Genomic DNA, 18870 nt, shown 5'->3' with positions numbered 1-18870 from the left:
AAACAAATCAGTGAAGATGAGGGAAACTCCCTGAAAGTGAACTATAAACAGGAACAAATGAATCTCCCTGTATTTCAAATGCATAACAGCCACACTGAAGAGAAATAAATAGCTCATCCAAATAACATTTGAACCTGTGCTCAAACTGCTGCTTTGACCATTGACCCTCAGTCTAGAGGGTGGTCATGAATAAGATTCAATACATCTGGAGCTTGACTTAGGTTTGTTTTTCATAATGGTACAGGTGTAGCAATTCTGAAGCCCCTTTATACATGGGATTTAGTGATAAATATATTAAGGTTGATGGAAACCAAGATTCTGTTAGAGAAAAGAGATATTTTAAATATGTATTTGAGGAAGAATGGAAGAGCCCTGTGGTGTTGGATTAGAATTGAAGAAATAGATATAGACAGACAGATGTGTTAATTTATTTACATATATGTATTTCCTGGCTCTCTTTACTACAAGAACTTACAAGCAATGACACCCCAGAACTAAGGAGCATACCTACTGCCCAAATCTGGGATGCTAAATACCATTTCCTGCTCTAGGGAACCAGGGCTCCTTGGAGAAATGGCTGATTTGAGTTTGTGTGAGATGAGCCTGGAACATCTTGTGATGCCAGAAAGTAAGGAAGTGCTCAGAAAATGACATAGATCCAGGAATCAGTTTGAAGGGCCTTCTGCTGGCAAAATCTGGGGCATTTTGAAGATCAGGATAATTATAGTAATGGATTATAACCTAATGCATAAAATAAGAATCCACAAGTCCATATGGATAATAAAGAAAGAAAAAGGACTAGTATCAATAAATATAAAAGAAATGGTGGGATTAGATAACTGTCATTTGCAACCATCTTACCAAAAATTGATTTAAGTCATTGATTCCAGGTAAAAGTCACCAGTGGATGTTAAAGCTAGTGGGTGAAAGTCCAGGAAAAATGGGACACTTACACCTCAAAATATTTTCCCACAGATTACTGATTAATTACAAATAGGAGAAATGGTAATTTTCCAGTGGAGAAACCTGGTGGTCACCACCTTAAGAGATCAAAATTAACATCACCTAGAATGGGACATGTCCCTCTGGATATAATGCACCGAAGACACATCACATAGGTCACATCCCTGCTCAAACTGCACTACCCAAATCTGATCATGACAAAACATCAGACAAATCCAAATTTTGAGTTAGTCTGGAAAACAACTGGCCCATCCCCTTCACGAGTGTCAAGAATGTCAAAGTCATGAAGGGACAAGAAGGGCTGAGGAATGGCTTCAGACTGAAAGAGACGGATGAGACACAACAACTAAATGCAGTGTGAGACCCCGGACTGGATCCTGATTGCTCTCTAGTACCTGCACCCCATTTGTGGACAGGGTTACCTGGGGGTGGCTGTCATTCCTTTCATGATTGTACAGCAGTATTCCATGGATATGTGCTGAACTTGTTAATAATATTCAGATGTAAGATACATATGGATGCTTGGCCCCAAGACAGGAATGCTTGATTTGCCTGGCTGTGTCTGGGCCAAATGAGTCCCCAGATGCCCAGGTGAGTCTCCAGATCCCCAACAGTTTTGAATCCCCCTTTGAAGGCTCAATGATCAGGAGGCTAGTTTTTGCAGACTTGGATGTAGATCGACCTGTGCGTGTGTGTGTGTGTGTGCACATGCGTGTGCATCCCACATCAACCTTGTGAGTGCTTGCTCCCTGGAGCGGGCTGGTGCAGCTGTGCGGTGTAGTGGGTCCCCAACAAGAGAAAAGGAGGCCTGGGCCTGGTGCAGCTGCGGCACAGACAAGCAGAGGCCAGGGAGTGAGCAGATACAATATTTAATAAGCTTGCTGTGCATGCTTGAAGTTTAGCCTACCCTGGTGCTCACACCTCTCGGACAGACAAGCTGGGCCAGGGTGGACAGCCCAGGTGGATCTGGGATTCTGCCCATTCTCAGTCTGTGCTCCTCTAATTTGAATGGGCTGCTGTATCTGTGCCCCAGTAATAATGGCAGCCCATCATGCCCATCACCTTAGGAGGTGAGACTCTGGGGCCACGGGGGGGATCACTGTCTGGGACACAAGAGGGAGATCTGGGGGCAAGAAGGGGTGATATGGGGGATGGGCAGGAAGGTTGAGATGATGGTCTAGCGGCCAGCAGGCCCCGGGGCAAGGGTAGGGGGACAGCTCAGAGATGAACCTCTAGCAGGTAGCGCAGGCGACACTGGCTCTCTTGGTAGATGAGATATTCGCTCTGGGAGAAGGTGGAGCTGCTGAACTCTGCGCAGGGCACGGGCTGGCCCTGGGGCACCGCCACTCGCTGTCCATCCAGCTCCAGCTCGGTGTCCTTGGCTGGATCTGCAGGGCACAGCAAGGGCCATGGGTGACTCAAGGGCCACTGGTCCTTGGCTTTACCAGTAAGTTCTGCCTCTTATGCTCTCCACTTCTGCCACAGGGAACACCTGCTCATTCCCCCCCTTGCAATCTCCAAGCCACTGCACAGGCCGGGCCTTCTGCCTGGAGTATCCTCCCCATTTCTCTGCCTGGGAAATGCCTACTTATATCTTTCAATGCTCAGTCAATGACACCTCTTCATTGAAGCCCTCCTGGATGCCCAGGAATATGTTCAATCAGCAAATGTTTGTCGAATGACAAAGTGAATGACTATAGTGAGGAAGCCTACTGCTTTTTGGCCCTCTCCTCAGCTCCTTCCCTGCCCACCTCCTGGGCCCACCATGCCCTGAAAGCATCCTGGTCCCCTAGCTCAGCCCCAGGTCTCTATCCTCAGGCCTGTCTAGCTTTTCAGGACTCACCAGGCTCTGTGTGGCCTCGGGCAATGACACTGTCGAAGCCAGGGGGTGGCTGCTTCAAGCTGGGCTCGTCGATGGTGATGTGGTACTCTCTGCCCAGTGCCACCTCACCCAGGAACATGTAGCCAATTTGGTGGGCTCCGCAGGACATGCCAGTAACTGGGGGAGACAGGGAAGAAGCTTGGCCCTCCTACCTGACTCCCTGGTCCCCTTCTGCTGCATCCTTATCTCCTCTGGCTTTGTTGACCGAGCCCAGGAAAGTGCCCACTCTTCCTGCATCCTTAAAAACACCGCTTGTCCTGGCTGTGCTCCCCCCCACCCCTTACCCCACTCTTCTGATCCCTGAGAGAAGGTGTATGCAGCCCCTTCTACCCGACACCAACGTCAGCAAGGGGCTCCCAGTGACCAAATCCAGGGTGGAGGCCTTTTCTCTCTGGCCTGTTCTGTTGATTTTACCACTGGCATCCTCCACCCCCTAGCCTAGGACCCCTTTGCACTGGCTCTGCTGAGGCTACCCTCTACTCCTTCATAGTCTCTTCTGCCCTCCTGGTGGTCCCCTTGGCCTTGAGCAACCTCAGACATCCAAGAACATCAGCCCCATCCAACCTTGCTCTCTTGGATCAGTGGGTGGTGGTGGTCTCCAATGATGGGCTGGCCGGGGAGCCAGTCTGGGGAGGTCTCCTCAGTGAGGACACCTCTGGACAGAAACTTGGGGGTCATCAGAGATACTTCAACCCTGTCACACATGCTGCCCATCCCACCTCCCGCACATCCCTCTCACGGATTCTTTCTTCCCCCACCTCCACTGCCTGGGTTGTGTGCCCATCACATCTGGCCTGGGTAAGAACATGGCCTCCCTATGCCTCTGGCCTCAGTCGCTCTCCCTGAGGCTGTAGCCACTGAGATGCTGCTGCTATACCAAGTCTGGTGAGGGTCCCATCACTATCTGGATAAAGCTCCCTTGATCTTCCAGGCCCCAGCCCTCCTGCCCACACAAGGCATTTGCTTGGAGCCTTATCATCAGGCTGTGCTTGGAGGTCCTGACATGGTGTGCGTAGCCTCCCAGCCTGTGTGCCACTTCCTAGTTTCTTTACCTCCAAACCTCCTCTTTCACTGCACTCCCCTCCACATCTGGCTGGCACGCTCATCCTATCTGCATCACCTGCTCCAGGAAGAGATGCTGCCTGGGGCTGTCTGACCTGTCTGTGACCACTGGTCCCTCCACGGAGTCCCCATAGGACTCAGGATGCCCCGCCGAGCACTCTCGTCAGTAGCTATTCAAGGTTTCCTCTTTTGGGCGAGCACTGGGCCTGGTCCTCCCTGGTGTCCTGCATCTGCCCAGGTGGCCCCCGGGGGTATCTCACCATAGCCCGCTGACTTGCTATTCTCTGAGGCGAAGTAGATGCCCTTGCCAACACGGCCACCAGAATGTGGCATGATGCGAAGCCCACTGGTGAGGATGGCGGCCACCACAGCCACATTGGTGCCATGCCACAGCAGCCTCCGATTACCCAGCTTGGCGTGGGCCTGGAACCTATCTCCCTGTGGGGAAGGAGGTGGGAACAGGAAAGGTCATGCTACCCAAGCTCAGGTGCTTCTCCCTGATGCTCAGAGAGCACCACCAAGGCCAAAGACCCCTCTGGCCAATCACATCCACTCATGTACACGTGCACAAGACCTGGGTCTGAGGGAAAGTGACAAGTTGTTAAGCTGACTCGCTAATGGGCACATAAACTAAGGTCATCTCCTTCAGAGTCAGATAGTGATAGGGGAGTGGGTTGGGAGGAATCTCTCTTACCTCCCCTTCTCGGTTTACTTTCCAAACATGTTGAAGAACAGGGCACCTGTAGGTGTTGCCAGTCTGTTCTAAGTAGGTATATATTACCTGCAAGGAAAGCAGATGCTGGATGCCGAGGCTGACAGATGTGTGGACAAACCCCCACTGGTGCCCCAGTCCCAGAACTCTCCTTGGGCCCTTCAGACACAGGGAGAGAAGGCCAAGGCCAAGGGATTCCTCTGCACACCAGGAGGGCAGATGGGTAGAGGGACAGTGCCTGCTATTAGCCAGGCTCCTCTGTGGGACCTGGCCCACCTTGTACTCGGGTGCCTCGGAGTCGAGCAGCTGGAGCTGACACTTAAGGAGCTGGTAGTCTCGGTCCAGTGGGTGTGGCACCTCCTTCACCTTCTCCTCTTCAGGGGCTGCTTGCAGGGTCTGAGCCAGCTCGATGTCTGCCAGCACCTAAAGTGATGGGCACTGGCAGCTTGTCTGTCCACTTGACTCCCAGCCTCCTCCCTCCCACATGACTGGGACCATGGTCACCCCACCTGTGCACCCCCATACCATCTATCTGCCTGGCCTTCCCCTCCCCTGTCCTTCAACCTACCCATTCAGTCCACCTATCTGGGCCTTCTTGGCCATCTGTCCTCCATCTCCCTTGCCCAGTCTGTCTGTCTGCCCCACTGCCCACCCACTTGCCAACCCTCACCAGCAGCATGTCCTTTTTGGCCTGCAGAAGCTCAGGGGAGTTGATAGATGGGGGCCGACTGCGGCCAAAGTTGTGGGGAATGACAGTGTAGAAGTGGGAGGATAGCTTCTCCAGGCTGAGGCCACCATCCGTAGGGTCTTTGAGGGCCGCCTCCAGTGCCTCCAGAGCCTCGAAGCCCTGTGCAATCTGCTGCTTGCTCAACTTCCCTAGGGGCATCTTCTTCACATCTAGGAGGTGGGGAAAGTCAGGGAGACTCAGTCCCATGGCCTTGCAGCCCCCAGGCCCCTGCAACCCTGTCCGGCCTCTCTCCCCTCACCCAGGTTCATGAGGGTCATGGCATTCTTGAACATGTCTTTGCTGAAGATGTTGGTGATGAGCTTCTGTGTAGCTGCGTCCAGGGAGCAGGGCCGCACCTGCTGAACCATGGTCCTTACTGGGCCTCCAACCATCTAGAGGTAGAGGGCGCAAATGAGCAGGAGTAGCTGGGCACAGCCAGAGAAGAACCTGGCATTAAACAGAGACTGGCCAGGTTGAGGCCAGAGAAGAGAGGTCTATGCCTGAGGCCACAAAGCTGGACAGTGGCAGAACACAACTGGCTGGGTCTCTCCATCTAGTCCCCTCCCTCAATGCAAGGCCCACCACCCTCCCTGGCCACTTCACCTTCACCATGGCTTCCTGGGCCTCGTCCTCTCCCTGTACTTCAATAAGCATGTACTTGCCCGGGTGGGCCACAAAATGGTCCCGATCCACCCAGCTGTTCTTGGTCTTGTCCCGAAACTTCTTCTCAAAGTCCTTTTTTGCATCCTCCAGTAACACGAAATAGCTGAGCTTTGACTGGCCCACTTCTCCCTGCAACCAACAACCTTCAGTGGTGTGCCTGCGACAGTACCCACTGTGGACATTAGTTGCCCTCTGCTGTGCCAAGAGCCCCTGGGTAGTCAGAAGTGGGGAGGGGGTGTGGTCAGCAGCTGAGTAAGTTGTGGGGACCCTGGGGGAGTAGGGGGCATGTATTGTAAAGGGAGAGGTGGGGAGGAGGTGGGCACAGGGTGGGAAGGTGGCACTCACCACACGACCCCAGCGGTTCCAGCAGGCGAAGCGGTCACCCTCTTCCAGCAGCTGGATGATGTAGAATTTGTTGTTGTTGCTCCCGATGTTGGTCTGGTTCAGGGTGCAGGCGTAGTCTTCATGCACCTGGGGCCAGAGGGGGCATAGGGAAGGCAGGCTGGCCTGGGCTGCCCTTGAATGAGACAGGGTACCCAGCTGCACAATGACAGGGGTCTGATGGGGAAGGAGTCATGCTGCACTGGGGCATCGGAGGAGGCCCTGTCAGGGAAGGCTTGAGGAGGTCACGGTTCTGCCCTGGGGGACACAGATTGAGGGGACATGACTCAACCCAGGCAGTTGGGGGGAGTTCTGGGAGGACATGGCTGTGCCCTGTGTCAGGGAATCAGAGAGAGACATTGGTTCTGCCCTGGGGGGTTGACAGGGACATGACCCTGCCATGCAAGGGATCTCAGGGGACATGGCTCTGTGGGGCTGCTTTAGGGGACATAGTGAGCCCTGGGAAGACTGAGGGGTCACAGCCCTGCCTTAAGTGTGGCAGGGGGAGGCCTAAGAAGCTCAGGGGCCTGCTCTGGGGTCTCAAGAACAGACATGACCTGCCTGGATCTGATGGTATATAACCCTACATGACCTTTGGGGTCTTGGGGGAACATAGCTTACTTGGGACCTTGACCTATCAGGCCAGAACCAAGCCCCAGTGGGAAGCAGAGTAGGTCTGAGTGTATTTATACCTAGGAAGGAGTAGGCTCCAAGACTGGATGGGGCCTACAGCTTACCTGAGTCCTGGGACTGTGGCTGAGTGGGCATGCTGGATCCACTCGGACTATGTGCTTCTCCGTGGGTGCAGCTCTGAGAGCCTTGGCAGTGGAGCGGAAGCTGTCCTCCTCCTTTGCCCCCTGACGCCCCTTCTTTTTTTCAGGACCCGCATGTTGCACTGGGGACTTGCGCTTTGGAGCCATGGCTCTTCTGGGGCACAGAGGGGGTCCCTCAGGGCTTCATGGACTCTGCATTCCACCTGGCTGGCACAGCACCAGCTTGCCCCACTTTGGGTTTGCCCTTTGGTGTTCTGCCCCCAACCCCCACCCTCAAGCCACTGTCTCCCCCTGCTTCCATTTCCCCATTCCCAGACTCAGACCAAAATCAGCTCTCTGTACCAGTCACCTTTCCCTTTTCCCATTCAGAGGGGCCAGGCCAGGACCCTGTACAGTCTGCCCGGGGTCAAGGAAGAGTGGTTCCCTATCCTCTAGCAATCCAGTAGGTCCTGATGAGGGAGGGAAAGTGAAAGGAGAATCTCCTTTCTCTTGCTTCTGGGCTCCTCCTCCCTTCAGAGCACTCCCTGGGTACTGCTTGCTCCTCCCCTGTCTCAGCTGACTCAGATGGGCCTGACATGGTTGCTAGGCTGAGTCACCCAACTATGGAGGACAGTGGGCAGTAGTAGCTCCCCGGGGCCACACTCCTGGGGCCAGATGTGTCCCTCCAGAACGTGTGACCCAGAGGCCCAGAAACCATTCATTCCCAAGGGGTTCAAAAGTTCTGGGGTGCCAGTCAGGGTGTGAGATCAGTGGCCTTGAACTGCCAGAGGGCAAGGGCCAGTCCCACCCATCCCTGTCCTGCCCTGCGGAGGGCTGTGGGCTGGATCATAGGGCACTCACCTAGGAGAAAGAAGCCGTGACCTGGCGGCTAGTGGCGGCCTAGTGGCGGCCACTAGGTCTACAGTCAGAACCCCCGCAGCAGTTCCAGTTCTAGGGCCTTGTCTAGCAACCCTCTGTAACCTTAGGTGTGACTTGGAGAGTGATTTCCCTACAATCGCCAGAGGTGGGGGCAGGGGCAACACAGGAGTGGGGGGTGTGGTTTTCTAGCTATCTGGCCACCAGTCAAGTGAGTCAGAGGCTGGGCAGGAGGAGGCCGGCAGCCTGTCCCACGAACCCATGGACACTTGATAGGGATACAGCCAAGGCCTAAGGGACTGACGCATCCTGAGCGCCGCTTGTCTGGCCAGAAGTGCGCAGTACAAGCCTGCCGGTTGCCAATGACCTTGGACCCTGGTGCAGGCACTGCCTACCTCTTCTCGAGGCTGCCTAGATTCCCCGGGTTATCTAGTGCCAGGCTGGTTCGTTCTTGCCCCCGCCCCCGACGGGGAGGAGTCACGTTCCGAGACGTGAAACCCTGCATCTCTGACACCTCCCAGCGTTCAAGGGCCGCAAACACAGAGAAAGCCCGTCTCTTCCGACCCGCCCTTGGACGTCAGCCTGAAGCAGGGCGCACGCGCCACTGCCTTGTGCCGGAAGCGCCCGGAGAGGCTTGCTACCTACTGGAGACTGGCGCGGGAGCCTGTAGGAACTGTTGGAGGCGTGGCCACAAGCGTTTACCCTATGGGCGCTTGGGGGGCGTGGCAGAGTTTACAGAAGGACCCAATGGAGCTGTGGGAGGCGGGGCCCACCGGGCAATGAGAGCCTATCCGGGCCCGGAGTCTTGCCAGACCGCCTGGGTTTAGCAGCCACGTGAGTTTTCCGTGGCGGTCCTTACACGCAAGGTGGGCAGCATGTCGGCGGCAGCGGCGGCTCGAAAACGCGGAAGGTCGGCCTCGGGGGCCGGGGCCGGTGCAGGGGCCGGCAAGCGGCGGCGGAAGGTGAGTCTGGCTCTTCTGCAGGCCAGAGTCAGTCCCGTTACTGGAACCACCGTCATCTCCTACGGACACCCTGGCCCCCGGCCCCTCCGTGGCCCTTTTTTCGGGATTCCAGCTGGAGTCAGCTTCGTTCCTCTCTCCGCGGGCCAAATCCTGGAAGGCTTTGCACTTGAGCCGGGGGGCCACCGCCTTTCCTAGTCCCGCGGCTCTCGAGGGATCGGAAAGGGCTCTTGCACAGTGCCGGGGTGGTTGGGACCCTTGACCAACGAAAGGATTATTTAATTCTCAGGCGGATTCTGCCGGGGAGAAGGGCAAGTCCAAGGGAGGCGGCAAGATGAATGAGGAGATCTCCAGCGACTCCGAGAGTGAGAGGTGAGCTCTCTTCCACTGGGGGAAGGGGACACTGAGGCCCATGGTGTATGGAAGACTCAGTGAGTGTGGGCAGAGCTGGGCCTAGAACCCAGGTTTCCCGCCTTTTTGGCTCTTAGATCTTCGCTCTTTCCTCCAGTTCTAACCCTGATGAGTAGGTCTCATCTTGAGGAGATTGAGAAGTCTCATCTCCTTCCCTGCAGGGTCCCAATGCGAGACCAGTGAGAGCTCCCTCATTGGCAGGGACCTGAGCACAGGCTGGACTGGCTGGTAAGGGAAGTGGAATGCAAGAAATGCTTGCTAGTTCTTCATCTGCTTTCCCACAATTTCACAATTGCTGCTCTCCCCGCTGATTCTCAACATACGCCAGGTACTGGCTTTACTGTTGAGAATAGAGATCAGCAGGCAGGTGAAGACAAAACGTGTTGTAATAGGATGTGTATTCTACAGCTCTGTGTTCTGGAGACAGGTGAGGGAACATTTAAATAGGGCCTGGAGAGATGAAGAGGAGTCCCTCATGTAGAGGTAGGGAGGACACTCAGGGATCAGAGAAAAGTCTAAGGCTTTTTGTATGTAAATTGTCAAATTTGTATGTAAAACTGCCAGACTGGGAGATGGAGAGGATGGAAAGGTAGGTGTTGGCTGCATCCAGATTGTGGAGGGCTTTTAATACCCCCTCATTCTGCAGGTGACAGGGGTGCGGCATGATGCAGGGTTTCAGAGGACACTAGCAAAGTGTCAAGTCCTGAGCCTGTGGAATGGAGTCTGTCATATCAGGGGATGGATCCTAGAGTTGGCCTTAGAAATTCAGCTTCTAAAACTGAGTACATGTTGGCCTTAACCTGCTCACAGAGATATATATTTTCTCTCAAGGTTACTGTGAGCAGGTGTGTGTCTGGCCCTGTGCCAAATACTTTTAACGTTTAAAGAATGTGTTGTGAATGTATGAGATACAGAAGAGTTCATGAAACGCGTTTGTACTATAGGGAGCAGTGGTGAAATGATGAACCTCTGTGCGCCCACCCCTTAGGTTAGGAACTAGACCATTTGCGGAAACTTGGAAGCCCCAACTCTATTCCTGACTTGAGTTAATCATTTCTTTGGTCTCCCCTTCTTCCTCCCTCCCCTCCTTCTCCTTCTCTTCTTCATTTTTTTCATTCAGATACAATTTACATATAGTAATATTCACCTTTTTTAGCGTACAGTTTGTGAGTTAAACACATGTAGTTGTATAACGACCACCACTGTGAAGGTATAGAAGGGTTTCATCACACTCCAGAACTCCCCCCCACTCCTTTGTGGTCAGTTACTGCCCTGCCTCCAGTCCCTGCTAACTACTGTCCCTGGATTTTGCTTTTTCCAGAACATCAAATGAGTGGAATTATACAATACAATGTATATTTCCTTTGCTTTCCTTGAGAGTTCTGTCTCCTATGTGTGAACCCCTAAACAATAGACCGATTAGTTTGGGTAAATGGAGTGCAAGTTCTAACCTTGGCTGGTTAGCAGGGCAGCCACCAACCCTGTTGGCTGAAGGCTTGCTGAGCACTGAGTACTAAATGGTCTCTGTGACCTGATTTAGCTTCGGCTTCCTTGAGAGTTTCCAAGGTCCTTTCTGGGAAAGTTGTGGGCAGGGTCATGAATGAGTCCTGGGGAACAACTGGGGCATTTGACAGGGACTAGGTATCTTTAGGCATGTGATCAGAAGGGACGGTTCCTGTGACCTACCTCTAGCTCCCAGGAGCAAGTCAAAGTAGGACTTGTCTTGAGTAAAGAGAGTGCCCTCAGCTGGGGTAGGGAGTGGGGCATGGAAGGGAAAGCAGAAACTTCAGCACAAGGTCAAGCCAAGACCAGTTAATCTTCACCTGGAATCCTGTCCTCAAGGTAGAGGATGGTGCTATGGCATCCATAGTGAGGTGGCATCCAAGGTGAGGATGAGGCAATGACATCCCAGCGTGTCTGCCTCTTGGGTCCTTTTTTCAGACCTGGGCTGGCTGCTCCCCTGTCTGGGGTGGTTCTGGGATTTACCTTTTCTGCTTTTCATGTTGGATCTCCTATTCCCTGTCTCCCATGCCTTTCTCATTCTTAGTTTATCCTCTTGTTTGGGGAGCACATCCCCATCCTTAAATGAAGTGTAGAAAAGACCAATCTTGTGGCACCTTGTATATCTGATAGTAACTGGCATGGCCTTCCAGGAGTTCACATTTTCCTTCAGAATTTTGTGTGTGAGGCTCCTTTGCCTGCCTGCTTTCAGTGTTGTTGTTGAGACTTCTGAAGCCTTTTGATTCCTGACCCTTTGTATGTAACCTTTTGTCAGCAGCCTGTAGAACCTTCTCTTTCCCTCTAGAATTGAGAAACTTCACAGTGATCTTCTTGGGTTTGGGGTCTCTTTTCACCCTTATGTCAGGCACTGGGTAGGTCCTTTCAATTTGGTAAGTCACCTGTTTTGGTTTTCTACATGTGTAATCGTTGGCCATGAGGGCTGGCAGGGATGGGGGCGGTTGAGTGTCGGGAAGCAGCGACGAGGCATGGTCGTAGAGGCTAGAGGAGCGGGGTGAGCCCCCTCAGAGCCAGCCCCTCCCTACCCCCAGCCTAGCTCCCAGGAGGACTGAGGAGGAAGAGGAGGAGGAGCTGGAGGAGACAGCCCAGGAAAAGAAGCTGCGCTTGGCCAAACTCTACTTGGAGCAGCTCAGGCAACAAGGTAAGCCCATGCACTGGGCCTGTGAGTTCAGGGTCTGTGCTTAAGGCCGCCTGCTGTACCTGATGGGTGACTGATGCAGGTACTTGGTGGGCTGTCAGAGCTCCTGGTGCCAGTGGCCCTGGGGGAGAATGGCTAGGAGAGTAACGGGCCTCCTGGGCTGGGCCAGACCTTCAGCTTACTTTATCTCTAAGTAAAGGCAGGGGGTAGGCAGGAGGAGACCCCTCCTTTGCCCAAGGCATCCTAAACTTTCCATGGGACACAGCTTGAGTGTTTGGGGCCCAGGATGGAGGTGGTGGTGGTGGGGATGGGAAGGGAGAAGTGGAGTCTCGGCCTCGGTTTACTTGGTCTGGTCTGTCCTTGCACAGAGGAGGAGAAGGCTGAGGCCCAGGCATTTGAGGAGGACCAGGTGGCAGGGCGCCTGAAGGAGGACGTGGTGAGTGTAGAGGGAAGGTGGTAGGAGAGAAGGGTGGGGCTGGCCCTGCTCCTGGGAGCTCACCCTTTCCTCTCTGTGCAGCTCGAGCAGAGAGGCAGGCTGCAGAAGTCGGTGGCAAAGGAGGTGAGTGGGCAGGGCACTTTGGTGTAAGTAAGCCTGGGGACTCAGGCTGTGGGGGTCTTTCTTTGCTCTGGAACATGGTGAGCACTAAGGCAGACAGGACGGACCAGATAAGGGTCTGATCCTTGCAGTTCTGTGTCCACTTTGCCTTCTGGTCAGGGTGGTGGGAAAGGATGGCGTGTGTGTGTGTGTGTGTGTCGGGGCCTTCCTGCCCCCTGTCGCAGTGACCCAGCCCTGCCCACCAGATTCAGGCCCCAGCCCCGGCTGACATCCAAGTCTTGCGGGGGCACCAGCTCTCCATCACATGCGTGGTCATCACCCCCGACGACTCAGCCATCTTCTCTGCTGCCAAAGACTGCACCATTATCAAGTGTGAGTGAGCAGCTGGGTGGGGGTGCAGCCTCACCAGGGGTCTTTGGGGAGGGCTAGTCTGCGGAGGAGGGAGTAATCAGGGCAGACCGAGGCCTGATGGGGAAAGCTTCTGGAGGTAAGTTTGCTCCTGAAGAAGTGTTTTGTGTGGGCGCCTGGGTGGCTCAGTTGGTTGAGCATCCAACTTCGGCCCAGGTCGTGATCCCATGCTTCCTGGGTTCGAGAACTGCGTCGGGCTCTGTGCTGACAGCTTGGAGCCTGGAGCCTACTTCAGATTCTGTGTTTCCCTCTTTCTCTGCCCCTCCCCCAGTCTGTCTCTCGGTCTCCCAAAAATGAATAAACATTAAAAAAAAAAAACGAAGTGTTTTCTGGATGACAATGGAAGCTTCTGCCCAGGAGTGGCACTAGTGACTCTGTGTTGCTGTCACTGGGGATGATGAGGCAGGATAATGATTGAATGAGGAGTGATGCTGCAGGTGGGCAGCTGGAGGGTACCTGAGGCCCTGTGCAGTCTTGGGATTGCATTCCTGGTCCTCCTGGGTCTCCCCTTTGACAGCGGAGTACTTTCCTCAGGAGAAACCAGAAGAACGCGCACCCTTGGTCCCAAAGCTCCATCCTGTCCTTTTCTTTGGGGCTTTGTGGCTGCTTTTTGGCATTATTGTCACCATTTAACAGATGAGGAAATTGAGGGGACTTGTGCAGGGTCTCACAGTGGCTGAGCCAGATCTTTGGCCCTGAGGCCACGACCTTTTCCACAGCCCCATACTGCCCTTGAGGGGGTTGCCAGCCAGTCCTCTCCTCCGTCACAGTAGCCTCTCTCTTTCCTGGTGTTAGGGAGTGTTGAGAGCAGACGGAAGCTTCATGTGATCCCACGAGCCAAGAAGGGTGTGGAGGGGCAGCCCCCCGGCCACGGCAGCCACATCCTCTGCATGGCCATCTCCTCTGACGGCAAGTACCTTGTAAGGCAGGGTTGGCCCTGGGAGTGGGTGAGAGGCCCGGGCACACATCGGGTGCCTGGGGCCATTGTCATCATCTCCACAGGCCTCGGGTGACCGCAGCAAGCTCATTTTCATTTGGGAGGCCCAGAGCTGCCGGCACCTGTACACTTTCACGGGACACCGGGACGCTGTGTCGGTAGGAACTATGGATGTTTGGCGGTGCTTGGGTGATGGGGTGAATGAGGCAGGGGGTCCTTGAGGTCAGAGAACCTGTACTTCTGTGCAGTCGGTGGCACTGTAAAGGACATAAAGGGGTGAAGGGATAGGGAAGAGCTGGGAGAGGCTGAGTGGGCTTGCCTAAGAAGCAGGGAGCCCTCTGAGAAGTCTGCAGCTGCTTGATGGCTAGGGAGTGTGCCCTGACTCCTGTGCTTTGTGACCTGCTTTTCGGGAAGTCCTCCCTGGGCCTGACCCGTCTCGCCTGCCATAGTCCAGGTCCCCTTTCACCTGCTCTCTGTGTACCCTTAGGGGCTGGCCTTCCGCAGAGGCACCCACCAGCTCTACAGCACGTCCCACGACCGCTCTGTGAAGGTGTGGAATGTGGCGGAGAACTCCTATGTGGAGACACTGTGAGTGTGTGCGGGGAGAGGGTGTGCGGATGTGTGTGCTTGTTCGTGTGTGACCCATCCTGCCTCTGCCCCCCTCCAGCTTTGGGCACCAGGACGCCGTGGCCGCGCTGGATGCCCTGAGCAGGGAGTGCTGCGTGACGGCCGGGGGCCGAGACGGGACGGTGCGCGTGTGGAAGATCCCGGAGGAGTCCCAGCTTGTCTTCTATGGCCACCAGTAAGGAGATCCGCTGGGCCGGGTTGGGAAGGGTGTTGGGGAGAGGGGCCATGCCCCTTACTGCTCCTTTTGTCAGGGGCTCCATCGACAGCATCCAGCTCATCAATGAGGAGCACATGGTGTCGGGTGCAGATGATGGGTAAGAACTGCCTTTTGGATGTCTCGTGCCACTGCCACTGCCACTGCTCCTGGACTTGCCTCCTGGAATCCCCCTGTGCGGCTGGTGTGATTCCTTTCCGCTGAGTGGCCTTTCTGCCCTACCCCAGCCCCTCATGATCATATTCTCCGTTCGCAGCTCTGTGGCCTTGTGGGGCCTCTCTAAGAAGCGGCCACTTGCCCTGCAGCGTGAGGCCCATGGGCTGCGGGGGGAGCCAGGCCTGGAGCAGCCCTTCTGGGTGTCATCGGTGGCAGCCCTTCTCAACACGGACCTTGTGGCTACAGGTGGGTGCTCTTTGAGGCAGGGAGGAGGGGGTTGCAGGGTGGGCTGGCGTGGGGGTGCCCACTGTCTCCCTGTCTCCCACAGGCTCCCACAGCTCTCGCGTGCGGCTCTGGCAGTGTGGGGAGGGCTTCCGACGGCTTGACCCTCTCTGTGACATTCCCCTGGTGAGTGAGGCTCTAGTGCCCAGCCTGTCTTTGCCACAGTCCCGAGGCCCAGGAGCTCGTGGCCCCTGGAATTAGACCCTTACTGTATTTTCCTACCAGAATGGAGGCTCCTCAGGTCAGGGCCAGCCAAGACTTCTCTTTTTTATAGTCCCAGCTCCTAGCATAGGACCTGACAGGAACCCTCCCTCCTTTTTCCTCTTCCTTCTTCCCTTCCTCCCCTTTCCCCTTTTCTACTCCCTACCTTGTCCTGGGTGCAGGGGAACAAGGCAGGGACAAGGCAGGGAACATTGTGTGCAGAGCCATGGAGGGCCTGGTGGTGTGATGGGTTCTGTGAGGCTGGTGCCAGATTGACACCAGTCTAGGGCTTGTGAACGTGTGGCACCCTAAGGGACAGTGGCAGGATGGTCAGCGACATCTGGTGACAGTGAAGGGCTTGGTGATGGTCATGGGGTCTCTAGGATCCCACAGCCAGGAGCTAAGCCCTGGGCTACCCCTGACACCCGACGTACTTGGCATACACTGTCTCCTTAAATCCTCACAAATTTCACTGTGCGGCTGCTGCTCTGTTATCATCCACCTCACAGGTATGGAGGCTGAGGCCCTGACAGGTCAAGGGCTGGTCTGGGTGCAGGAGGCAGAGCAGGGATTTAACCTGGCCTGCTGAGGCCAAGCCCTTGGCTGTGAGGCTGGGGCTGTGGTGTTGGGGGAATCTGTTCTCACATCTTCCCATGTCTCTCCCTCTTCTCAGGTGGGCTTCATCAATAGCCTCAAGTTCTCCACCGCTGGGGATTTCCTGGTGGCTGGGGTGGGGCAGGAGCACAGGTATGAGGCATCCTTGGAGGGGTGAGGGTAGTGAGGCTGGGCTACCTGGTGGGACTGGGGGTGGTGGGGGCTGGGCCTGGCCTCAGCTGCTCCTTTCGTTTTGTCTTCTGCAGGCTTGGCCGCTGGTGGCGCATCAAAGAGGCTCGGAACTCCGTCTGCATCATCCCCCTCCGCAGGGCCCCCAGGCCCCCCACTGCTGGCTCCTGACTCCTCTCCACTTTATTTAAGTCCTTCCCAGGCCAGGCCCTGCCCTCTTTGTATTAAAAGCCTCCTCTTTTGGGCCTTGTCTCTTGCAGCTTCTTGGGCGGGGACAGCGGGTGATGGTGGGACTGTGGCTTGGAAAAGGCCAGGGAGGGACAGGGCTCCCACAGTCTCCATTCTGCCCCTCTGATGGCAGAGAGCTTTTTATCCTTTTCCATGGAACTTGGGGATAGAGACCTCAGAAAGCCCCTGGTCCCTAAGTATCCTCTGTGACCTTATTAGGCCAGGTCTCTACCCACTGCTCTGGGCTGGTAGGTGTCAGAAGCTGACCTCTCAGCCAGGAAGCCATGGCTGTCCAATTATGTGTTGGGGCTGGCTGTGGAGTCTGAGAACTGACAAGACCACTAGGCCTACAAGTCAGGGTGTCAGGGTGACCTGCCCCCCACCCCCGCCATTCCTGCCAGGGCCAGGTCAAGAACCTGGAGGGGACAGACTGCCCCTGGGGTGGGAGTGACACGCTACACTGCTTATTGCCTGGGGACAAGTGTCAGACTTAGGAATAGTGTGGTCCCCTCAGGAAGCCACAGGCTTCTCTCCTGCTCCCATGCTCTTGAGGCCTCACCCTCAGACCTGCTCTTGCCTGCCCTTATTCTTCTGAGGCCAGCAGGGTCAGGTTCAAATCAAACCCCCAAAAATCCTGTTCGAGGTCAGAAGACGTCGATAGAATTCATTTCATGTGTCTCTCCTCCAATTCAGCTCAATGATGGCATAAACATACCTCCTGAAAGACTGCAAAGCAACACTGAAGTATACCTTAATATACTAACCCCTTTCCTATGGGCGTGCTCCTACTAGGGGAAATCCACAGCCTTTGAATCCTTGCTCCCCACTAAGTAATGCATCATTTTTCTTCTGACTGCTTTTATGATTTTTCTTGAGATTTGATATTCAGCAGTTTAATTACATGTGTGGGCATGGTTTTCTTTCTTTTTTTTAAATGTTTATTTTTGAGATGGAGACAGAGCGTGAGTGGGGGAGGGGCAGAGAGAGAGGGAGACACAGAATCCGAAACAGGCTCCAGGCTCTGAGCTGTCAGCAGAGCCCAATGTGGGGCTCGAACCCACAAACTGCGAGATCATGACCTGAGCCGAAGTCGGATGCTCAACCGACTGAGCTACCCAGGCGCCCCAAGGCATGGTTTTCTTGAGTACATCTTTTTCTTTTTTATTGTGTTAAAATACACAAAATTTACCACTTTTAATTTACCTTTACTTTTTAATTTACCTTTACTTTTAATTTAATTTTTAATTTACCATTTTTAAGCATACAATTCAGTGGTATTAGGTACCTACACATTGTGCAGCTGCCGCCACTGTCCACCTGCCAAAAGCTTACAAATCTGAAACTCTATACCTATTAAATAATACCCCAACACACACACAGGCCACCTTCTCACGAGCCCCTAGCAACCACCATTTTACTTACGATTTTGACTACAACTAGCTCCTATAAGTGGAATTATACGCTGTTAGTCTTTTTGTGACTGATGCATTTCTGATGTATTTCACTTCAGATAATGTCCTCAAGGTTCATTCATGCTGTAGCAGGTGTCAGAATTTCCTTTCTCTTAAAGACTGAATAATATTCCATTGTACGTATATGCCACATTTTGTTTATCCATTCATCCACCAAATGGATTGCTTCCATGTTTTAGCTATCGTGAATGATGATGCTCTGAACACAACTGTACAAATATTTCTCCAAGACTCTGCTTTCGGTTTTTTTTGGAGGGGTGTATGCCTAGAAGTGGAATTGCTGCGACATATGGGAATTTTATGGTTAATTTCTTGAGGAGCCTCCATACAGTTCTCTACAATGACTACCATTTTACATTCCCACCAACAGTGCACAAAGGTTCCAATTTCTCCCCATCCTTGCCAACACTTGGGTTTTTTTGTTTTGTTTTTGTTTTTTGATAGAGCCATCCTACTGAGTGTGAGGTGGTATCACCTTTCACTTTTGACTTGCATTTTCCTAATGATTCATCATGTTGAGGATCTTTTCATGCACTTCTTGGCCACTCAGATATTTTCTTTGGATAAATGCTTATCCAAGTCCTTTGCCCATTTTGTAATTAGGTTGTTTGCTTTTTTGTTGTTGATCGAGTATATCTCCTTTGGTGTTTGCTGAGATTCTTGAATTTGTAAATTTATGCCTTTCACAAATTTGGGCAGTTCTTAGCCTTGCTTCAAAAGTTTTTTCTACATCAACTTCTTTACTTCTGGGACTCTAATAACATAAGTGTTAGACCTTTTAATATTGTCCCACAGATTGCTGAGGCTCTTTTAATTGTTTTCACAATATTATTTCTCTCTGGATTATTTCATTCCTGTTGCTCTATATTCAAGCTCACTGATTTCTTTGTCATCTGCATTCTGCTAATGAGCCTGCCAGTGAGTTATTTCAGACATTGTATTTTACAGTTATAAAATTTCCA

General features: G+C 53.6%; 2 protein-coding genes across 11 annotated transcripts; one reads left to right on the top strand and one right to left on the bottom strand.

Annotated features, from left to right (window-relative positions):
• Positions 1 to 1816: 1816 nt before the first annotated feature.
• On the bottom strand, positions 1817 to 8510 carry PARP3 (poly(ADP-ribose) polymerase family member 3). 9 transcript variants are annotated; one of them, XM_043587486.1, is made up of 11 exons: positions 8414 to 8510; positions 7128 to 7317; positions 6355 to 6480; positions 5950 to 6138; positions 5606 to 5738; positions 5290 to 5516; positions 4896 to 5042; positions 4602 to 4688; positions 4168 to 4345; positions 2807 to 2962; positions 1817 to 2351 (listed from the first exon to the last, which is right to left on the bottom strand). In XM_043587486.1, the coding sequence occupies exons 2-11, from the start codon at positions 7308 to 7310 to the stop codon at positions 2182 to 2184; spliced, it is 1596 nt and encodes a 531-aa protein (XP_043443421.1). In that variant the 5' UTR covers positions 7311 to 7317; positions 8414 to 8510; the 3' UTR covers positions 1817 to 2181. The 9 variants fall into 9 exon arrangements, with proteins under 9 accessions (XP_043443421.1, XP_043443423.1, XP_043443424.1 ...); XM_043587488.1 differs by lacking the exon at positions 8414 to 8510 and adding an exon at positions 8004 to 8342 and having other exon boundaries at positions 7128 to 7370; XM_043587489.1 differs by lacking the exon at positions 8414 to 8510 and adding an exon at positions 8004 to 8342 and having other exon boundaries at positions 7128 to 7366.
• Positions 8511 to 8787: 277 nt separating this feature from the next.
• Positions 8788 to 16453, top strand: RRP9 (ribosomal RNA processing 9, U3 small nucleolar RNA binding protein). 2 transcript variants are annotated; one of them, XM_043587496.1, is made up of 15 exons: positions 8788 to 8980; positions 9267 to 9349; positions 11938 to 12047; positions 12413 to 12480; positions 12562 to 12603; positions 12846 to 12972; positions 13804 to 13928; positions 14011 to 14103; positions 14433 to 14533; positions 14613 to 14747; positions 14824 to 14886; positions 15043 to 15188; positions 15271 to 15350; positions 16099 to 16172; positions 16286 to 16453. In XM_043587496.1, exons 1-15 carry the CDS (start codon positions 8894 to 8896, stop codon positions 16377 to 16379), a joined length of 1428 nt encoding a protein of 475 aa, XP_043443431.1. In that variant the 5' UTR covers positions 8788 to 8893; the 3' UTR covers positions 16380 to 16453. The 2 variants fall into 2 exon arrangements, with proteins under 2 accessions (XP_043443431.1, XP_043443430.1); XM_043587495.1 differs by having other exon boundaries at positions 8807 to 8980; positions 9261 to 9349.
• The last annotated feature ends 2417 nt before the right edge of the window (positions 16454 to 18870 follow it).

This window comes from Prionailurus bengalensis, chromosome A2, assembly GCF_016509475.1.
Source record: "Prionailurus bengalensis isolate Pbe53 chromosome A2, Fcat_Pben_1.1_paternal_pri, whole genome shotgun sequence".
Taxonomy (NCBI): Eukaryota; Metazoa; Chordata; class Mammalia; order Carnivora; family Felidae; genus Prionailurus; species Prionailurus bengalensis.
The sequence above is the reverse complement of the archived record's forward strand: the minus strand, read 5'-3'. Positions and strand labels throughout refer to the sequence as shown.